The sequence below is a fragment of the Carya illinoinensis genome, chromosome 7 (genome assembly GCF_018687715.1).
Source record: "Carya illinoinensis cultivar Pawnee chromosome 7, C.illinoinensisPawnee_v1, whole genome shotgun sequence".
NCBI lineage: Eukaryota > Viridiplantae > Streptophyta > Magnoliopsida > Fagales > Juglandaceae > Carya > Carya illinoinensis.
In genome coordinates this window covers 6,466,984-6,482,606 of record NC_056758.1, presented here as the reverse complement: position 1 = coordinate 6,482,606, position 15,623 = coordinate 6,466,984, and the positions used below count along the sequence as shown (strand labels likewise).

The following is a 15,623-nucleotide window of genomic DNA, read 5'->3' as shown; positions in this document are numbered from 1 at the left end:
AACTACAAAAACTAAAACATTGTACTCTCAAACCATCCGAAATTGACAATATACATTTCCTTTGAAGGTTTACGGCCATTTTAGGTAGTGAGATGAATGATGTAGTTTTAAATGAAAATTAAAAGATGAATAAAATATTATTAAAATATTATTTTTTAATATTATTATTATTTTAAAATTTGAAAAAGTTAAATTGTTTATTATATTTTGTATAGAAATTTGAAACAATTATAATGATAAAATGTGATGAATTGAGATAGTTTTTTAATCCAAACAATTTCTTAATCATCGAGATTGGGATTGTGTTACATTTTGTGTTTTTCATCAATCTTAATTAATAGTCATAATTAAAGTTGAGTTTAAAGTGTCAACTGCTAATAATTTGAGAGTGCAATTTGTTAGCTTTGGTAATTTGAGGGAATGAAGAATATTGTTTTTCTTTTTATTTTTAAATATATAAGTGAATTTTACATTTTTTTCAAATTAATTAGAGGGGATCTATTGGATGGTATAGTGATTGATTGATCGTAATTTTATCCAAAAACTTTTGGTTTAAAACTAGGAAGGTAACTTTTGATTGTAATCTTAACAATTAAGTAAAAATATATAAAATAAATTAGAAAACGGTAATTTTTGTTGTGGCTTGTAGATGTAGCATTTTCTTATTTATAAATGATTTATTATTATTTTTATTATTATTTATAAATTATCTAAAATTACTTTAATATAATCTTTATATTATATATATTTATAATTTTATTTATAAAATTCATTTAATTAATTTTTTTTAAATTCAAATTTTATAAATATTTAATATATCAATAATTAACATAAAAAAATTTTATAAATTTTTCTTTAGGATCATGTTACACACACCGCTCCCAACGTTACCGTTAGTGGTTTTTCGTATTTTTTTAAAATTTATTTTTTACATCTATTTTTTAACACTTTAAAATATATTTTAAAAAAAAAATTATAACATTATTAAAAAAAAATTTCTTAATTACGAAATAAAATAAATAAATAAATAAACTAGTCTTAGCGGTAGCTACCAGCGGAGCCACCAGCGGTGGACTAGTATTATCCTTTTCTGTAACAGTAAAAAAACCTTAAAGTCTATTTGAACCGATGATATGTCATTCTCGTTTGAAGTAACACATATCGCATTCCGAATAACCGCATAATTGCTCGACACAACTACCTTTGCGAGCTTTCCCGGCATCTCGCTTGTCACTCTCTGGAGTCTGACCCAAACTTGACGAGTTTCAGTTCAGTGCTGTGCCTTGCCGTACAAGCGTAGCATCTCTCCCAGTATCCCCCTCCTCCTCCCTCCCGCAAAACCCCAACGGATGCACACACCTATGGACGATCCGAGTCCCTGTTCATCAATTTCAGACCAATCGAACGACGGCGTTTCCTCCACGCTAGAACGCAAGGCTTCGTTCAACAACCGGGATCGTCCCAAACGCCTACAGATCAAACTCTTACCGGGACAGGTTTCCTTCCGCTTCCTTATCCACGTCTCTGACGTTGGCCGACTCCTCTGCAACAACGGCGCCGTCGTCTCCCGTATCCGCCGAGAGACGTCCACAAGAATCCACTGCGAGGCGGTCGACCCCGGTTCCAACCTTCGGGTCGTCCTCGTCGTTGGATTTGGGCCGAGAGATGGGCGGGACGTTTCGAGTGCTCAGGAGGCCGTCCTTAGGGTTTTCGAGAGCGTATCGGAAAAGGTGGGGGACGGGGGCTGGGACGTTGCTTGTTGGAAAATGCTAGCGCACACGTCTCAGGTTGGTGCGGTGATGGGGAGAGGAGGGCAAAACATCAGAAGAGTGAGGACCGAGACCGGTGCTCAGATTAGGATCTTGCCGGCTCCGCATTGGACTGCCGAGGACGATGTATTGATTCAGGTGAGAGATGACGAGAGAGATAATTCTTCTGGCCAAAGGATTCAGCCACCTGTTTGCTTCTCGTGAAAGACAACTACCTGATTCGCAAGCATCATTGCGAGAGAACATACTTTACGAAATGAATAATTTTAACAGTTGCTTCTTTTCTATTTTTCGTTTTCGCTTTTCTGGAGAACAAAAAGTAGGTTATTTTCCCTATGATGATCAGATATGTTGTCTTTGTCCGATTACTTTGTCTGTTGAACTTCATTTTATTTTATTGATTGAAATTAGAATCTGGTTGGCATCATATTCATGGCCAATCTTACTTGTCAAAAAAAAAAAACCATGGCCAATCTACTGAACATTTGAAAATTTTGCTTTTCCTTTCTCCATCTGAGGATTTGTTTATACTGTGGGGGCAGATTACGGGTGACCTTTCGGCTGTAAAGAAAGCCCTGGTTGATGTTTCTAGCAGTCTCCAAGATTGTCCACCGTTTGATAAAGCCCCAACCCATATGACCAGACCTCTTGAGGATTCTCCCTACGGAGCCTGTCCCGAATCACAGGCACATCCTATACATGTTAGTTCATCGTTACCGCTGCCTTTGCCTCAAAACTCGGGAACTAGTGCTTCGCACGGCGATACATCACCGTTGTCCTTGCCGAGATATGCCGAAAGAGTAGTCTGCGACAAAGACAAAAAGGACTCTCCACAACAAGAGGTTGTGTTCAGAATGCTCTGTTCCGATCATGCGGCTGGGTGGGTGATTGGCAAAAGAGGGGCCATTGTCAAAGCCCTGCAAAATGAAGCCGGTGCATCAATAATGTTTGCAGCTCCCACAAATGAGTCCGGTGATCGTGTGGTCACCATTTCTGCTTGGGAGGTTCGTCTTCTTACCATAATTCGTGGAAGCTAGTGGATTAATTTGTGTATAAATGTTGTTTCATTGATCTGGGGTTGACTTAATCTCTTGTAGAACCTTGAATCATCACAGTCTCCAGCACAAAATGCTGTAATTCTTGTCTTCACTAGAATGATTAAGGGTGTCATTGAAAGGGGATCTCTATCAGGCTCTAGTGAGGGTAGACCTGTAATGGCTAAGCTTCTAGTTGTATCAGATTTGGTTGGTTGTTTGGGTGGCAATGATGGTAAGGTACTTTCAGAATTGAGAGAAGTTACTGGTGCTGATATACGGATAGTGGAAAGGGAGCACATTTTGACTTGTGGTTCAGTGAACGATACAGTCGTACAGGTTGGTTACCTTTCCTATTCATATCTGAATTAAAATGTGGTTTATATAGGATTTTACAGACTACTTATTAGCTAACACAGTCGAAGTAGCGTATGTTGTGATATTTTAATTTTAACAGCTGTTTTAGTTGTTATTTAAAAAAAAAAAAAAATTGGAGTTTATGAAGTGTACATTATAGTAGACCGTATATTTACTGATGCCAGTATTTTTCTTCTGTTATCCGTTTTATTTGAGATATTACAATCCATTGATACATTTAATAATCTCTTTTTATTTTGAAAATTTTTGAGAATGCTAGATTTTTCTACCAAGCATCTATATGCTTAGTTCCAGCTAAATAAGAAAAAGAAAACATAGAGAGATTTATGTGTTTATCGCAGGGAATCCCATGTGTGTATTGGTTCAAGAAAATATGATATATTTTGATTCCTTAATTATTTAATTTTTCCTGTGATTGTGTTTCGGAAAGTTCTCATATAACAGCAGATCTTGGAATGTCATATCTTATGATGTCGGGTGATTTTCTAACTTGTAGATCACCTTCAAGGGATTTAGGGAGAGTTATTAGTCCTTTCTTACATTAAGTGGTGTAGGAAACATTTATTGCCACCTGCTTGCCAAAATTATGTTGAAATAATTTGTGCAGATTACAGGAGATTACCGGAGTGTTGAGAATGCTCTGTTTCAAGTTACTTCTAGTCTGAGGGATAATCAATTGAGAGCAAAGTACCCCTACGTAAGATCGAGTGAAGACCCTTCTAGAACTGATACTGTTCCCAGCAACATAGGTGCTATTTCTTCACCACCGAGGTTGCAGCTGCCACAGGTGAAAAAATCCACCTTCTCCTCTCCTCTCCTCATTTTGCAGTTGTTTCTGCGATCCTTCAAAAATATGTAGATGAATCCAAAAGTAAATACCTTCTTTCAAAAGCACCTGAAAGTTATTTCTTTCAGAAAAATACCCAGGACATAAATATATTCTTAAATGGTATGTTAACCTCTATGATTACTGCATGTTGAATCTTTAATGCTAAATTGTGACCAATGTTCTACCATTATCTTGACTAGAGATTTTTCTTTTTAAGGGAACTTCATTTTATATTTTACTGGGAAAAGTTTACTTGAATATAGAGTAGAATCTGGTTAGCAACTCGGCCCGGTGAATCTGGTGTATGTAATTTTGTATCTAAACAGAGGAAAGTCGTGGTCCCTTTTGTTCTCATCTGATGATTTGTTTATACCATGGGGGCAGATTACAGGCAGCATTTCAGCTATGAAGAAAGCACTGATTGAGGTTTCTACCTCTCTCCAAGATTATCTTCCAATTGACAAAGCCCCAACCCCTTTAACCAGATCTCTTGGGGGCTCTTCCTATGGATCTTCTCCTGATCCACATGCAGAGCTGTTACCACATCTTAGTTCACCGTTACCACCTTTGCCTGGAAATTCAGGAAATATGGCCTTAAATGGCAATATATCATTGCCAAGACATGCTGATGTAGTAGTTTCTGGCCAGGACGGAAAGGGTACAGAACAAGAAGTTGTGTTCAGAATGCTGTGTTCTAATCATGCAGCTGGTTGTGTGATTGGAAAAAGAGGGTTCATAGTCAGAGCGCTGCAGAATGAAGCTGGTGCTTCTATATCATTTGCAGCTCCTTTAACAGAGTATGGTGAGCGTGTGGTCACCATCTCTGCGTTTGAGGTTTGTCATGCTACATGATGCTAGCAGAGTAGTTTTTTTTTTTTTTTTCGAAATATTCTACTCTTTTCTTTTTCTATTTATTTCCTTTGATCTCTTTATCTTTATGGCGACACAAACATGTGTGATCTTTATCATTGATCTGATGTTGACTTGAGCTCTTGTAGAACCTTGAATCATCATACTCTCCTGCACAAAATGCTGTGGGTCGTGTCTTCGCTAGAATTATTGAGGGTTTTATTGAAAAGGGATTCCTGTCAGGCTTGGGTGACAGTCGAGCTGTAACAGCTAAGCTTCTAGTTGCATCAGATTTTGTTGGTCATTTGAGTGGGAATGGTGGTAAGCTACTTTCAGAAATGAGAAGGGCCACTGATGCTGATATACGGATATTGGAAGGGGAGCAGATTCTAAATTGTGCTTCAATGAGTGATTTAGTAGTACAGGTGTGATTACCTTTCATATTTATCCAAATTCAATTATGATTTAGGAAGGATCTTGGGATTAATATTATTAGTCAGCATGACTGAACTAGAGTATCTTGATTAATATTATTAGTCAGCATGACTGAACTAGAGTATCTTGATTAATATTATTAGTCAGCATGACTGAACTAGAGTATCTTTGTGAGATTTTATCCTTTAGTCTTGAGGATTATATTGTGAAAAAAAAAAAAAAAAAAAAAAAAATTTCTCAAAAAAAAATTATATTGTGAAAATTTTGTTTATTATTTGTGTTTATGAAGGGTGTATTTGTGTAATTTCTTTTTTCCATATTGGTACTTCCTAGTTAATTTGAGATATTAAATGATCAGTTGATACTTGATAATTCCTTTTTCTTTTCAAAATTTCAGAATAACTCTGCGAGAGTTTTGTTCATGTGATCTATATCCTTAATTCCAGCTTTTAGGGAATAACTTATCAAAACAAAATTCCAGCTATAGGGAATAAAAAAGAGTAAACATTATATGTTTATTACTGACACTTCTCATGCATGTATACAAACTTGCATGCATGATATCTTTTTGGCTTGCTTTTAAGTTTTCTTGAGCCTATTTTTTGGCAAGTCGCCATATATGAGCAAAATTTGGATGTCTAATTTCTGTAAAGAATGAAATGTTATAATGTGATGTTAAGCAATTGCCTAACTGGCAGACAGCCTTTCAGGCATTTAGGGAGAGCAATGGGTCATTGTTTCTAACAACAACTGATAAGAAACTTATGGTGCCACCTGCTAGCCAAATTTATGCTGAAAAGAGAACTTGTAATGGGTGCAGATTACAGGAGAGTTTAGAAGTGTACAGAATGCTCTGTTTCAAGTCACTAGCAGTATCAGGGATTATCTTTTACTCAGTGAGGTTTTCAGGGAAGTGACTTTGAAGTCCCCCGATTTAAGATTGAGTGAGGGCCATCTGAGAAATGAGGCTGTTCCCCATAACATAAGTGCTCCTTCTTCACCAAGGTTTCAGCTGCCACAGGTTAAAATTCCCTCTTTTGCAGTTGTCTTTGCTTTCTCCAGATTATTAAAAGATTCTATTCAATCTAAGAGACTCAGTTTTAAGGGTGGCTATAATTGCAGACTGCTGGAAGAGGACAAACAACAGCAATCTCAGACAATGAAGGAGGCTTCACAACCTTTAGGGGGGATTTAGAGCTTGGGAGGTCAGTATCGTGTAACATTAAGTGAGGAAGCTGTCCTGTCTGTCATCTTTTCTGTATTTTGTTTTCATATAAGTGATATGAGGGAATGGTGAGATTGGTATGCATGCACATTTTTGTACGATATATTCGAAGTTTCATATTTACTTAGTCCTAGCTGGCTAGGTGAGTACTACTATAGTTAGGGCGTGAGCAGGAGCTCAGTAGTCAGTATACTCCAATAATACTTTAAAAAAAAAAAGGAATACACTCCAATAATCTAGGTATAGCAGCATAACTGTTTGTAAACTACCACTTATTAAAAAAAAAAAAAAAAACTGCTATAAACTACCTTATGCAAAGGAGGATGGTCTGAAAATAATACAAGTAAAAAGCAGATGGGGACAATGGACAATCTTCCAACAAAAGACGACAGAGGATTACATATTTTAGAGAATTTTTCTATATCTCTTTCTATAATAGTAAAGTAAAAAAAATATTAGTAAAGGAAAAAGCAATCTATTAAAAAAGAGTAAAGGAAAAAGTAAAAGAAATTAGCCATGTTAAGACTTAAAGGGCGAAAAAAAAGAAGAGAATTTGGGGGCTGCAATGATTTGTATGACTTGTATACTGAGAATCTACTTGCATTTCTATCCCTCAGTAAAGTGAAATGGGATGACGAAACTGTTGGATTCTTAACCTGACCTCCATAGATGCAAATCTATTTCATTTTATGAAAAATATGTCAATGATGTAAGGTGTCATCAATAAAACTAGTCACCTTTGATAAAAATTCATTTTGAACATTCCTTAAGACTGCAAAATTTACCCTCAAAGCTTCTAAAAAAGACGTTTTATTTTTGTGCAGTGGAAACAAACTAGCTACTGTGACAGCAACTACTGTTGAGATTAAGATCTCTGAACATGTTTTTGGCTCTGTTTATGGTGAAGATGGGAGCAACTTGGATCGAATAAAACAGGTAAATTACCTATAGAAAAAGGCATTATCACTTTTGAACTATGTGCTTATCAAAAAAATCATTTGTGAACTGTGTTGTACTTGTATTCATGTTTTGTGTCACATTGTCTTGTGAATAGCTTGGTTTGGTCAATTGGTGGCTATTATTATTTTCTTTTCTCTGAAAAGGCAAACGAATAATATCATGAATTAGCATACAAAAGAAAGTTGGAAGTTTAAAATATTTATAATAGGTAGCTTATCCAGAATGATTAGATAAGGTTTACTGTCTTGTACTTGTTCCAAATTTAGATGGTGATTTTACATCTAAACTTTAGACTAATGTTTAGTTGTTAATGTTTGGTTGATTTATATTCTTTGTTGCAGTCTTGGGTTAACTTCTCATCAATGCAATGATTATTAGGTAAATTATGTGGTTTCAATTTTCAACAAGTACTTCAAATGTTTAAAGAAAGATCTTGGGCTCTTGCCAATCCTTATGATCAATAAAATCTTATTTACCAATAAAAAAAAAAAAAAATTGTTTAAAGAAAGATCTTATATCTGACCCGTAATGTCAAAATCAGTGGAAGAATATTTGGAAGTTACAGACCTAAGCTGGGAGATACTTCCTGACGTGACTTCCAAAGACTGCCTTATCTTCAGGGGTGGCACTGTAAATAAGTCACTAGGATCCGAAGAGGAAATAGAAAAACTTTTCTGAGCACTCATGCATACAAGCATGAACGCCTAGCAGAATTTTCTTCAACTTGTGCTAACCTTGCAGTTAGTTAAATCTTTTACCTCCAGTAATTATTCAGTTGCTATATCCTTTCAGTTTTGTCCTGGAGTTGATCAAAGAAATTCATTGTATGGTTTTTAATATTGGGTAATCTGAATCAGATTTCAGGAGCAAAAGTCGAGGTGCATGATCCTCGTCCTGGCGAAAGAGAAGGGAGGGTCATTATATCAGGGACACCTGATAAAACCTTCGCAGCCCAGAGCTTGCTTCACGCCTTCATACAATCTGCAAAGAAAACACCATATAATTGATTGATCCATGCTTACCCATTTGTTACTCACTTTAGTTGTCCTTAGGATGAGCTGGTCCCTGTGCATTTCCCATACTTACTGTGTAAACTACGCTTAAAAGCGAAGGCAAAGTTACATATTACTTGTGTATTAGTTCACTAATTTTTTGTTCTGAAGTTTTACTAACAAAGTTCGGTACAGAACCATAGTAGCGCTTCTTAACATGTTTGTAATCTTTCAACTTGTAATCATAGTTCTCTTTATATGGGGGCTTTGGGGAGGTGGGGGGGACTTGTAATCACAGGCTTACCGTTGGCTTATCTACTTTATGTTCATATTACAACACTAATTTTCTTCTTCTCTACTCTCTTTTTGTATTGGGTTGCCTTTCTCAATTACCTTACCCCTGTTCTTTTACTCTATGGCTGCTTCATGTTTCAAGAGAAAGAGCAATGCTACACTTCATTCTATTTTATTTAAATGTGTCATTGATTTGAAGGGTTGGATGATTACTTGGTAAATCACTTGAGTTAATTGAACGTGGATATTTATATCAAAGTAAAATTAAATATTATATGCTTTTGAATTAAATGGTTTGGACTTTGCCATATATATATTTCACTTCTAAACAATGCTCAACATGATAAATATGAACACAAATGTTGGGTTGATGGAAGGAATAAATAATGAGGTTTGAAAATATTGACCATTTAAATTACAAGTAATGTTTCAGATTTATGAATCATATACATGGTAGAACACCTAAGGAATTTTTGCTTCATGAACCAATCGTTTGGATTGGGTTAAAGATAACTAGCCAGTTAGCCATTGATTTATTATATTGTAGTTTGCCAGTAGGATGGTAAATAAATTAGTCTACCCGACAGGCAATTCAAATTCGGCTCGATTAAACTCGAATTCAACTTTTTCTATTATTAAATAATTTGTTATTGAATAGAAAGTTAGATTTGATTATTAAATGATACAAATTCATATATAACTATTCCGACTTGGCTAACGTTCTTGAACAAGCTTGTATAAAAGCTCGGTTCGACTAGTTAGCTTGCTCATATATTAGTGCGCACATATATTAATATACAAAAATACATCATATTATATGTATGTATACAGTTCACCTTATATATATGGTATACATAGTAGTTATGAAGAATACATATAATATACATCGTGTGATAGATATATATAAATATACACACACGTGTGTGTGTTTAGTTCATTATTTTATGATTATAATTGTATAAATGTTATCTTATGTAAGTATTATGATCAGCGTTGGATAAGAGTCAAAATCAAATAGCCTATATAGGTCTTATAGACGTCTAATTATATTTATAAATAATTGTGATTAAAAGAAAAAAAAATTGTATCTAATAATATGTTATGAGTAAGAATATTATGTTATTTTATTTTTAATTTTCTTTAATTCAATTTTTTTAATAAAATGATAAAGGAGTGAAGTCGAGCTGAATTGTAAATTTAGCGCTCGATTTGATTTTTAGTCAAATTTGGACATGATGAAAATGTCTCACTCTGAAGTTGAGTTTGAACATTTAAAAAATTTCAATATGAGTTCGAGTCGAGCTCAAGCCAGATTTTTTTAATAATAGAGTCGAGTTTGACCGGACACTGCCCGCTCCAACTCGGCTAGGTTAAAGTCCTATACGCAACTATTAATAAAATTCAGCCAGGTAGCCATTTTGCAACCTACATTTTGTGTTTGATGCGGCATTCGTTACTGTTATCTTTTTTGTTTGATAATTGAGCATTGTTATATGCTATACTGGGTAAAGTAGTAAGTGTAGACAATGGGGGAACCCACGTTGTTTAGATTACATTTATGCACCTTCATATGTTCCATCATTGTGATTGCAAATTGAAACAAACAAACAGATAAACAGCAGAAAATATCATGTTTTATGTGATCTTCAGTATGACAGAATTAGTCAGTACTTGATAAAATAATAATAATAATAATAATATTGGCTTTGTTGATTCATTTTTTACCCTATGATGCTTTGGATTACTCGAAAGATTACTGATCGCTTTGTGGGAGTATCCAAAACAGGCATCTCTGAGTTGGATTCTCACTCCCTCCTGTAGCTAGAAAAATGAAACCATACGTTCCAAAGATGGAGATGCGTGCGCCTTTTTCAAGTATCTCAAGGCAGGAACTTGATTCCATGCATGTGCTCACTTTAACTGAAGCGCTTCTTTTGGCCTGCCCAAGAGAGATAAGATTGTTGCTGAGATGTGCCGTGCAGAGAGCCCTGATTCTTCAATCTGATCTTGTGGCGATCCATGGTCAATGTATCTATCAGGAAGCACCATTGCTCTCAACTGCAGAGAGAGCTCCGAAAGGAATCAGGAGTCAGGACAACAAAAGAAGGAAACTTTCCTCAAAATGGAGCTTGAAGCATCTATATTGAAGTAAAATTACCTTGAGGGGTCCATCCAGAATACCAGTTAAGCTTAGGTAGTGTGATACGTGAGATCCGAAACCTCCAATTGAACCCTCTTCCACTGTGATTAGGATTTCATGCTCATGGGCTAATCGCTTTATGAGATCTGTATCCAAAGGTTTACAAAATCTTGCATCAGCTACTGTCACAAAGATGTCTCTGCTTTTCAGCTCGCTTGCTGCTTGCAGACATTGCTGAACTATTGAACCATATCCCAAAAGAGCAACTCTGCAGCCTTCCAACAGTATTCTTCCCTTTCCAATCTACACAATTTTCGGAAAGAGGGCAAGCATTTAATCTATATATGTTTCCGATATATACTTCTAGTTGTACATTTTACAGCTACTTAGTTGTGCTAACCTCAAGAGGGATCCCTTTGTTATTAGGAGGAAGAGCCGCTCCAATCCCATTACCCCTTGGAAACCTGAAGCAGCTGGGTCTGTCATCAATGGCTGCTGCTGTGGCAACCATGTGCATCAGTTCTTCTTCGTCCGATGGAGCCATGACCACCATGTTAGGCAAGCAGGCCATGTATGTAATATCAAATGCTCCGCAATGGGTGGGTCCATCAGCACCTACCAAACCAGCTCGATCCATTGCAAAACGGACGGGTAATTTTTGGAGATCTACATCATGTATCACCTTCGTAACCATTTTAAAGTGTTAGCAGGAATCCGAAAATGCAATAAAATCTGCAAAATGTTCTTGACTCACCTGGTCATACCCGCGTTGCAGGAACGATGAATAGATAGCACAGAATGGCTTGAGTCCCTCTGTGGCTAAGCCAGCCGCAAATGTGACAGCATGCTGCTCAGAGATCCCCACATCAAAGCAGCGCTCTGGAAATTTCTTCTGGAAATAATTGAGACCAGTCCCACCGCCCATTGCTGCGTGGATGGCTACAATCTTTTTGTCTACTTCAGCTTCTTTGATAAGAGATTCAGCGAAGTACTGAGTATATGTAAGTGTTGAGGATTTGGTCTTAAATTGCTGGCCTGTTTTGGGATCAAACTTAACAACCCCTGAAACAACAAACTTAGAAACTTCTAAAGAACTCATACAACAAGACCATGAATTATCAAAATTCATCTCACCATGCATTTTATCAGGTGCAGCCTCAGCTGGGGGATAGCCCTTCCCTTTCTCTGTCACGATGTGGATCAATACTGGCCCTAAAGCAGGCATTGCTTTTACCTTTTCGAAAATGGTGACTAAATCTTCAACATTATGGCCATTCACAGGACCAATGTAGTACAGTCCGAGCTCCTCAAAGAGAGTGGACCCAGCAGCACTAATCATACCCCTTGCATACTCATCAACTTTGGCAGCAACTTGGTGTGTTTGCCATCCAATTTGCTTTGTGATGCTCTTTTAACAGATATTAACTTAGTCATTATCTTTCAGAATATTATAAAGATTTAAGGAATCTGTACAGGGTAAAAACATATTTAAGTTAGATGTTTACTTTAGCTGCTTCACGAAGTTTACGGAAGTTAGTGCTTGCTTGGAGCTTCGACAGCGCACTGCTGAGGGCTCCGACCGGAGTTGCTAGGCCATCTAGAGTAGCCGTGGGTAAAGAGACTTGCTTATTGTCATTTAGCACAACTATCAGGTTAGCATCAAGATATCCAGCATTGTTCATTGCCTCGTATGCTTGGCCTGCAGTCATGGCTCCATCTCCAATCACGGAGATTACATTGTTCTTGTTCCCTAAAAGATCCCTTGCAACAGCCATACCTGCCGTTTTTTTATTTTTTTATTATAAAAAAAATGAATACTTAAACTTAGTGATTTTCTTGTATATATCTCATATATACATTTATTTATTGTAGAAAAGGATGGGAAAATAACAGGAGAGAACCAAACACACCAAGGCCAGCAGATATGCTTGTCGAACTGTGCCCTGCACCAAAAGCATCATAGATGCTCTCATCCCTCTTAGGAAACCCTGCAAGTCCAGAAGTTTTCCTAATGGTGTGCATCCTCGACCTTCTTCCTGTAAGAATTTTATGTGGGTATGCCTGCAAAACTTAACATTTCAGAAACTGTACCTCGGAAAATCGAAAAATGAAAATTTAATATTCTGTATAAATCGAATCGACTTTTCGAGCCATTCACGTTCAGAAAATAAAGTTTGCTCACCTGATGGCCCACATCCCATATGATTTTGTCTTCAGGGGTGTTGAACACATGATGCAGAGCCACTGCTAACTCCACCACTCCTAAGCTTGCACTCAGATGCCCACCTGTCTTTGATACTGAGTATACAATATCTGCTCTAAGCTCTGCAGACAGCTGTTCAAGATCCTGGAAAGATAATTTTAATTATTAGAACCAAAAACAAGCTGCTATGGAAAGAAACAAGAGACAAACTCTGAGCCGGCTGTGGATGTGTAAAAGGAAACCCGAACCTATTTGTATTGATGAACTTTATTGCGTAACCGAGAAAAAAAAAAAAAAAAAAAAAAAAAAAAAAAAAAAAAAAGATTATCAATATGATAATGCATAATACAATATGGTTTACCTGTGTGGATAGGTTCTTCATGTGAACTGGGTAATTGATGGTGTCCAGCAATGGCGTGGCAGGTTTTTCTCCAGAGAAATTGATCTTCCATCCATCTTTTTCTTTCCATATCATCTTCCGTTTCTCACCATCTGAGCCACTTGCAGATGCTCTCAAGCAGAACTGTTGTAACACATAATCAACCCAATTGCACCCCGATAAACATGGTTTCGAGATCATAATACCCACAATCAAAAACAACCAAAAAGTGTCATCTTTAAAGCAAATTATTGGAAAGAAAAAGAAAATGAGAACCGCTGTTCCGTTTATAGAGCATAAAAAAATGGAGCCCATTTGGTAATTAGAATAGCTAACAGAAAGGGAATTAAGAAAAGCATATAGGATTTATTTTTCACCTGGTTTTTGCAACTATGATTTAATCTTGGAGCGTTCAGGTGGAGATAAAGAGATTGGTTCGTTCTGATAAAGGAACCAGAAACCGCCATGACTGATACAATCTAGCGAGAGAAAGTGGAGTGAGAAAGGCTGAGCATTGTGGAGTGGACAAGAACCAAAGCTTCTGTTTTTATATAGGCATAGGACAGAGCGAGGAACACCAACTTGGCGTTGTACAGTGTACTTGACCAATATCTCAAATCTTTAATGAATATAAATCCTCCGAGATCGTCTGTATTAAATGCTTAATAATCTATTGAATTCTCAGATAAAGGATGTATAATCTATTAAATGCATGTTTGTTAACGAAGAAAATATAATTTATAATTTTAGAGTTTATAATTTAAAGTTTAAGTAATAAATTTTATTATTAAAAAATTATTTATTATTTAATAATCATATATTTAAAATATTTTTAAATATGTTATATTTATTTAGAAACAAATTTTAAAAAATATTTTATGAGATAGAAACAATAATTATTGGATTTTTAAAAATTATCATCATATTTTTAAAAATTTGAAAAGTGTAGTTATTTTAAAATAATACAGGTATTTTTACTCATTTAATAATATTTTTAAAATTAAAACTACATTTCAAATACTTTTTCTTAAACGTACTTGTTCGTTTATTTGAAATCAAAGAATACTTTAATATGTAATATTTAAATATCTTAATTTTTTTTGTTAAAGTGTTTTTAAACCTATCTAATCACTTTTTAAGATTACTAATGCAATCCTAAACATGCCTCTAGTCTAAATTATAGCTCAAATAATTTGAGTCAAACTAAAGGATTCGTTGTTAGGATTTTTTAAATCATATGACATAAGATCTAATCTCTAAACGAGAGAACATCTTCGAAACTCTCACCCCATATATAAAATAAAATAAAATAAATCAAAGAATCGTTTGTAGCTACCTGATGTTTAGGTCCCTTTCATCTAATTTACACTAGGTAGGGTATTATTCGAATCATATGCACATAGAAAAGACAACTCCGATTGCTTATTCATATCCTTTTGATCACTCCAAAAAAAAATACCAATCTACTTCCTAATACAAAACGAAGAAGAAATTAGAAAAGAAACTAAAGAAAAGGGCATTTGCAATCGAAGAAATATTTAATTTATAAAAGATTTAATAAAAATAAAGCTCACAAATTGTATTAAATTTATAAAAAGAATTTTTTAATCTAATGTACAATAACAAGACACGTCAATATATACAATCTTTTCGAAATATGTTTAATGTAGTGATCATAATAATAAAATAGCATTTCGTTAAAATTATTCATATAAATATTAAATTTTAATAACGCATTTTGTGTTGCAATAAGAGCATAAGCTTTATTACGATAATGAAAATGTTTCATTTTATCTCATCGTATTATTATAATTTTTTTAAATTTATACATAAAATATAATAAACAATTTAACTTGTAATGCAAATTAAAAGTCACAAGTCCTAGTTTAGAGATGTGTTTGAGAAAAACACTTGAAAAGTTCGAGGATTTATTTTTACAATTAACCCTAGATATCGAATATATTTTGATATTTTTATGATATATTAATAAATTAAAATGAAGAGACATGATATCAAGATTCGTTACGGCTTAAAATTTTAATCATTTGACAAATATAGTAAGTTCGATGGTTTTATAACTATTATCATATATAATTGATCATTATTGTATGTTGGGAGTTCTTTTTCTTTTAAAGA

The 15,623-nt window shown here is 35.1% G+C and overlaps 2 protein-coding genes across 4 annotated transcripts; one reads left to right on the top strand and one right to left on the bottom strand.

Annotated features, from left to right (window-relative positions):
- The first annotated feature begins 1,140 nt into the window (after positions 1-1,140).
- On the top strand, positions 1,141-8,829 carry LOC122316785 (KH domain-containing protein HEN4-like). Of its 2 annotated transcripts, none has more exons than XM_043133570.1 (10): positions 1,141-1,907; positions 2,312-2,773; positions 2,867-3,142; positions 3,789-3,968; positions 4,395-4,844; positions 5,009-5,284; positions 6,115-6,315; positions 6,417-6,520; positions 7,344-7,455; positions 8,337-8,829. In XM_043133570.1, exons 1-10 carry the CDS (start codon positions 1,350-1,352, stop codon positions 8,484-8,486), a joined length of 2,769 nt encoding a protein of 922 aa, XP_042989504.1. In that variant the 5' UTR covers positions 1,141-1,349; the 3' UTR covers positions 8,487-8,829. The 2 variants fall into 2 exon arrangements, with proteins under 2 accessions (XP_042989504.1, XP_042989505.1); XM_043133571.1 differs by having other exon boundaries at positions 1,142-1,907; positions 6,417-6,499.
- Positions 8,830-10,371: 1,542 nt separating this feature from the next.
- Positions 10,372-14,049, bottom strand: LOC122316786 (probable 1-deoxy-D-xylulose-5-phosphate synthase 2, chloroplastic). Of its 2 annotated transcripts, none has more exons than XM_043133573.1 (10): positions 13,865-14,049; positions 13,470-13,631; positions 13,088-13,252; positions 12,816-12,966; positions 12,411-12,682; positions 12,040-12,313; positions 11,660-11,940; positions 11,306-11,587; positions 10,924-11,208; positions 10,372-10,823 (listed from the first exon to the last, which is right to left on the bottom strand). In XM_043133573.1, the coding sequence occupies exons 1-10, from the start codon at positions 13,952-13,954 to the stop codon at positions 10,677-10,679; spliced, it is 2,109 nt and encodes a 702-aa protein (XP_042989507.1). In that variant the 5' UTR covers positions 13,955-14,049; the 3' UTR covers positions 10,372-10,676. The 2 variants fall into 2 exon arrangements, with proteins under 2 accessions (XP_042989507.1, XP_042989506.1); XM_043133572.1 differs by having other exon boundaries at positions 11,660-11,967; positions 13,865-14,047.
- Positions 14,050-15,623: the final 1,574 nt, after the last annotated feature.

Excerpts from the sequence above, each read along its gene's own strand:
- LOC122316786 (XM_043133572.1), bottom strand. The coding sequence starts at position 13,954 with ATGGCGGTTTCTGGTTCCTTTATCAGAACGAACCAATCTCTTTATCTC. Across the intron at positions 12,967-13,087 it reads TATGGGATGTGGGCCATCAG|GCATACCCACATAAAATTCT; the intron begins GTGAGCAAACTT and ends TAAGTTTTGCAG. Across the intron at positions 11,588-11,659 it reads TGCAACGCGGGTATGACCAG|GTGATACATGATGTAGATCT; the intron begins GTGAGTCAAGAA and ends ATGGTTACGAAG.
- LOC122316785 (XM_043133570.1), top strand. The coding sequence starts at position 1,350 with ATGCACACACCTATGGACGATCCGAGTCCCTGTTCATCAATTTCAGAC. Across the intron at positions 5,285-6,114 it reads TGAGTGATTTAGTAGTACAG|ATTACAGGAGAGTTTAGAAG; the intron begins GTGTGATTACCT and ends TAATGGGTGCAG. Across the intron at positions 6,521-7,343 it reads TCAGTATCGTGTAACATTAA|TGGAAACAAACTAGCTACTG; the intron begins GTGAGGAAGCTG and ends ATTTTTGTGCAG.